Source organism: Sinocyclocheilus rhinocerous, unplaced genomic scaffold (genome assembly GCF_001515625.1).
Source record: "Sinocyclocheilus rhinocerous isolate Xijiao unplaced genomic scaffold, SAMN03320098_v1.1 scaffold372, whole genome shotgun sequence".
Classification (NCBI taxonomy): Eukaryota; Metazoa; Chordata; class Actinopteri; order Cypriniformes; family Cyprinidae; genus Sinocyclocheilus; species Sinocyclocheilus rhinocerous.
Window position 1 is genome coordinate 233,720 of NW_015626057.1, and position 4,005 is coordinate 237,724.

Below are 4,005 nucleotides of genomic sequence, written 5' to 3' on the forward strand. Positions count from 1 at the left end.
CGCTGTCACTTTAATTCAGCGCGTGCAGCACAGCAGAAATAGACTTGCGCCTGTGTCGAGCTCGTCCGTCCGCACTCATCCGCGGTTGAGTATACTTTGAAAGCTGTGCGGACACGGCTGTGCGCGAGACAGAATGGAACGCGGAGAGTGAAGTATACCCGGGCCTATAGACTCCGTGCGGAAACGATCGCAGCATGACTGCTGCAGACGCACCGCTCCTGGAGCACACTGCCGGACCGCAATCGCGTGCAGTGTGAACGCTCTGATCCGTTAACATGGGTGCGGAAAAAATATGCACCACAGACGGAGTGTGTGGACCTGGCGTTACGTTTGTATGCCCGCCCGGTCCGTTCCGGCATTCTGATTGGTTCGGATAGCATACTGCGCGAGGTCGGAGGCGCGGAAAATCGTGCTATAAAGCGATTTAGAAATCGCGCAAGCTCAAATCGCGATTTTATGACGGTTTCGATTAATCGCACTGCCCAAAACTCGCGTTTGAATCATCAGTGGCAAATTCTTTAAATATAAAAAACGTACTTACAGTCTGTGAGTCAGAACAGCCGGCATTGTAGTCTACTCTCCCAGGATCAGGAAACAGTCGTTTCCCCAAGATGAAGTACAAATGTTTTCTAGTGCAAATGTCTAAAGTCTCTCAAATCTAAATAAATTTACTTCAAGCATAATGACTAAATAAGACATCTTGTTTTATGAGAAACTGATCAAAAAAGGGAGTTAATAGTAAAACAAGAACCATCCATCTGGGCTCAGAAAAATCAACTTAAATCAAAGAAAAACAAGTTTTGATATTTCAATGACAGATATTTATTCTTGTTTTGAGCATCAATTTCTCAGAAAACAAGATTTCATATGTTCAGTTTGCATCTCAAGTAAATGTGTCTTGATTTAAGGATGTTTGTACTGGAAACAAGATACTGGCAGATCAGTGCATGCATAATTTAATGCCATGACTTAATGGATTTAAGACCTTACTTTGTGGAAGGGCAAATTAAGACTTTAAGAGCTGCTTTTGCTTCAGCTAACTAACATCTTTTTCTCTTTTCTTTTCCCACTCCCAGCCTAATATTCACCTCTTTTTGTTCCACAGACATCAGTCAGTCACACAGATTTGGAGTAAATAGCAGATCTTTATCATAATGTTTGTGAATTCGAGATCTGCAGTAGTAGATGAGATCAGGGCAGTACCTTGCACTGTGCTTGAACAGCGTCTCTCTGTCTGGGGTTCTGGTTCACCAGCTGCGAGTTCTGAAGAGGCTGCCGCACATGATCTGAGTCAGTGGAGAGACAGCGGTGTACAGGTTATACTCTCCTCGCTCACAGTATAACCACTGATGGACCTCAAGCACAAGTTACTCTACCTGATGCATCTGTCTGAGCACTCACAGACATCCGGCCCTGGAGGAGCCTGCACACACAACAAGACATTTGGAGGGGCTCACTATTTTTACTGAAAGATGCATGCATTAGCAGAGCATTAAAGGGACAGCTCAGCTTAAGTTGTTCCAAACCTGTATGAGCTTTTGTTGAGCACAAAAGAAGAGATTTTGAAGAATGTGGGTAGCCAAACAGCTTCCAAAATATCTTCTTTTGTGAAACTCGTACAGGTTTGGAACAACTCGAGGGTGAGTAAATGAAGACAGAATATTAGTTTTGGCTGAACGGTCCCTAGGCTGAAGGTCATCTGGGCTGTGATCGGGCCGTTCTGGCTCACTCACCTGTACTGCTGCAGCACACTGTCCTGTGGCTGAGCCTTGCTCTCCAGAGCTCTCTGGTACACCATCTCAGCCTGGGACAGCTGGCCTTTCTCCTCGTACTGACGGGCCCAGTCTATATAGAGCGCCGCCGTCTGCGTCCCCACGCACTGGCTGTGCAGATAGCTGTACACCTCGATGGGATCGCTGCAGAAATTCGCCTGCACAGAGTGAAAGCACGGCGTTCATCTCCAAGAGCAAGTCACTATCCTCAAAGCAGTGACTGTTAGCGTATGAGTGAACCTACACATCTGAGGCAGTGAGTGATGTACCGCGGGTCGTTGTGGTATCGCTCCTCCTGAAGGAAGGTCTGCACCAGGCGCTCCAGCACCACAGATATACCCTTCCTCTCTTCCAGCGACAGCTTGCTCTCCAGAAACTGCACAAACCTGCCACAGCACAAACCACGAGACAGTGTCGGGGAAAGTTACTTTTAAAAGTAATGCATTACAATATTGCGTTACTCCATAAAAAAGTAACTAATTACGTTACTTAGTTACTTTTTATGGAAAGTAATGCGTTACGTTACTTTTTAAATCTGGACAGGGCTTGCTTGTTTGTTTTTAAAATAAAAAAGTTATATTTTTGGCAAATATAAAACCCTTTTCACACCAAAAGTGAAATGAATAAGCATCAGGTTGAAGGGAAAGTAAATTTACATCCAAATTTCAAAACACTTCAGCAATAAAAAAAGACACACAAATGTTTGTCTAGAGTAATTTGTGCTGATTAGTATGGTTGAACTGGATCATCGAAGGTCAGAAGCAAAGACATTGGTTAATAAAATGAGATTAAATACATAAAGGATATTTGTCTTGTTTAACATTTAATTATTGCATGTTTGCATCATATTCTGAGTTGCATTATTTTGTTTTCATTTTGAAAGTGAAGTGACATGTGGCCAAGTATGGTTACCCATACTTGGAATTAGTGCTCTGCATTTAACCCATCCTAAGTGCACACACACAGCAGTGAACACACACACACCGTGAACACACACCCGGAGCAGTGGGCAATTGAGATGGAAATCAGCAACAATTCTGAGGTAGCTGGGGCGGCTTATCGGTTAGCCGGGTGGTTTTGGCACCGGTGACCATGGGTGGATCCGTATCGACTCTCTCGGACATCTTCACACAGATAATGTCAACTAAGCGCTCGAATACTTGTCTGACGTTGATGTTCTCCTTGGCGCTGGCTTCGAAGTACTCAAACCCTGTGAGAACGAATCCGAAGAAATCAGATCAAAAACCAATGAATCAGATAAAGGCTGGACATATAACTTACCTAACTGGTCGGCCAAGTGTTTGCCCTTCTCAAAAGGCACCACCCTCTCTTCATCCATGTCACATTTGTTCCCCACTAATATCACCTGAGCGTTATCCCATGAATAGGTCTTAATCTGTGTTGCCCTGAAAGCAAAAGCGCATTTATGGCACATAACTTCAGTGGATAAACCCTATGGATTCCGGATTAAAGCTGCTCACCAGTCCTGCACTGCATTGAAGGACTCTTCATTTGAGATGTCGTACATGAGGATGAAGCCCATGGCTCCTCTATAGTAAGCTGTAGTAATAGTTCTATACCGTTCCTGTCCTGCTGTATCCTATAGACAACACAGAAAATCATGGATTCATTGATAAGGAATATCATCCTATGCTTTGGAGGAAAAACACATAGATTTAAAGGAACACTCCACTATTTTTGAAGAGTTTCTATATTTTTTCTATTTAAAACTTGACTCTTCTGTAGTTACATCGTGTGCTAAGACCGACGGAAAATGAAAAGTTGCGATTTTCTAGGCCGATATGGCTAGGAACTATACATATTATTATTATATATTACTATATATATATATTACTATATATTACGCAGCGCCTGAAAATAGTTCCCAGCACGCTCCCTGTGCAAGCAGGTGGTCACGTTGGTTATGTTGACGGAAGTTCGCCTATTTTCAGGCGCTGCGTAATATCATATTTTTCCTATTAATATCATTTAAATAGGAAAAATATAGAAACTCTTTGGTCATTTTTGAGCGAGATGCTAACGGTCTAATCAGATTCAATGATCTATGCTAAGCTAAGCTAAAAGTGCTACCGCCAGACCTGGAGATCGGCTATAGCCTATTTTCAAAAATAGTGGAGTGTTCCTTTAAAGGAATAGTTCACCCAAAAATGAAATTTTGCTCACCTTTAGGCCATCCAAGATGTAGATGAGTTTGTTTCTTCATCAGAAAAGA

At 42.9% G+C, this 4,005-nt stretch overlaps 1 protein-coding gene across 1 annotated transcript in view; it reads right to left on the minus strand.

The window, feature by feature from the left end:
- The window catches only part of bub1 (BUB1 mitotic checkpoint serine/threonine kinase), a gene marked incomplete at its 5' end in the record, with an annotated part of 27,852 nt that overhangs the window by 21,384 nt on the left and 2,463 nt on the right, over nt 1-4,005 (minus strand). The window contains 4 exons of the mRNA XM_016514608.1: nt 1,204-1,286; nt 1,377-1,423; nt 1,734-1,930; nt 2,017-2,158. Of these exons, the coding sequence (XP_016370094.1) occupies nt 1,204-1,286; nt 1,377-1,423; nt 1,734-1,930; nt 2,017-2,158 (469 nt within the window). The remainder of the gene's footprint in view (nt 1-1,203; nt 1,287-1,376; nt 1,424-1,733; nt 1,931-2,016; nt 2,159-4,005) is intronic.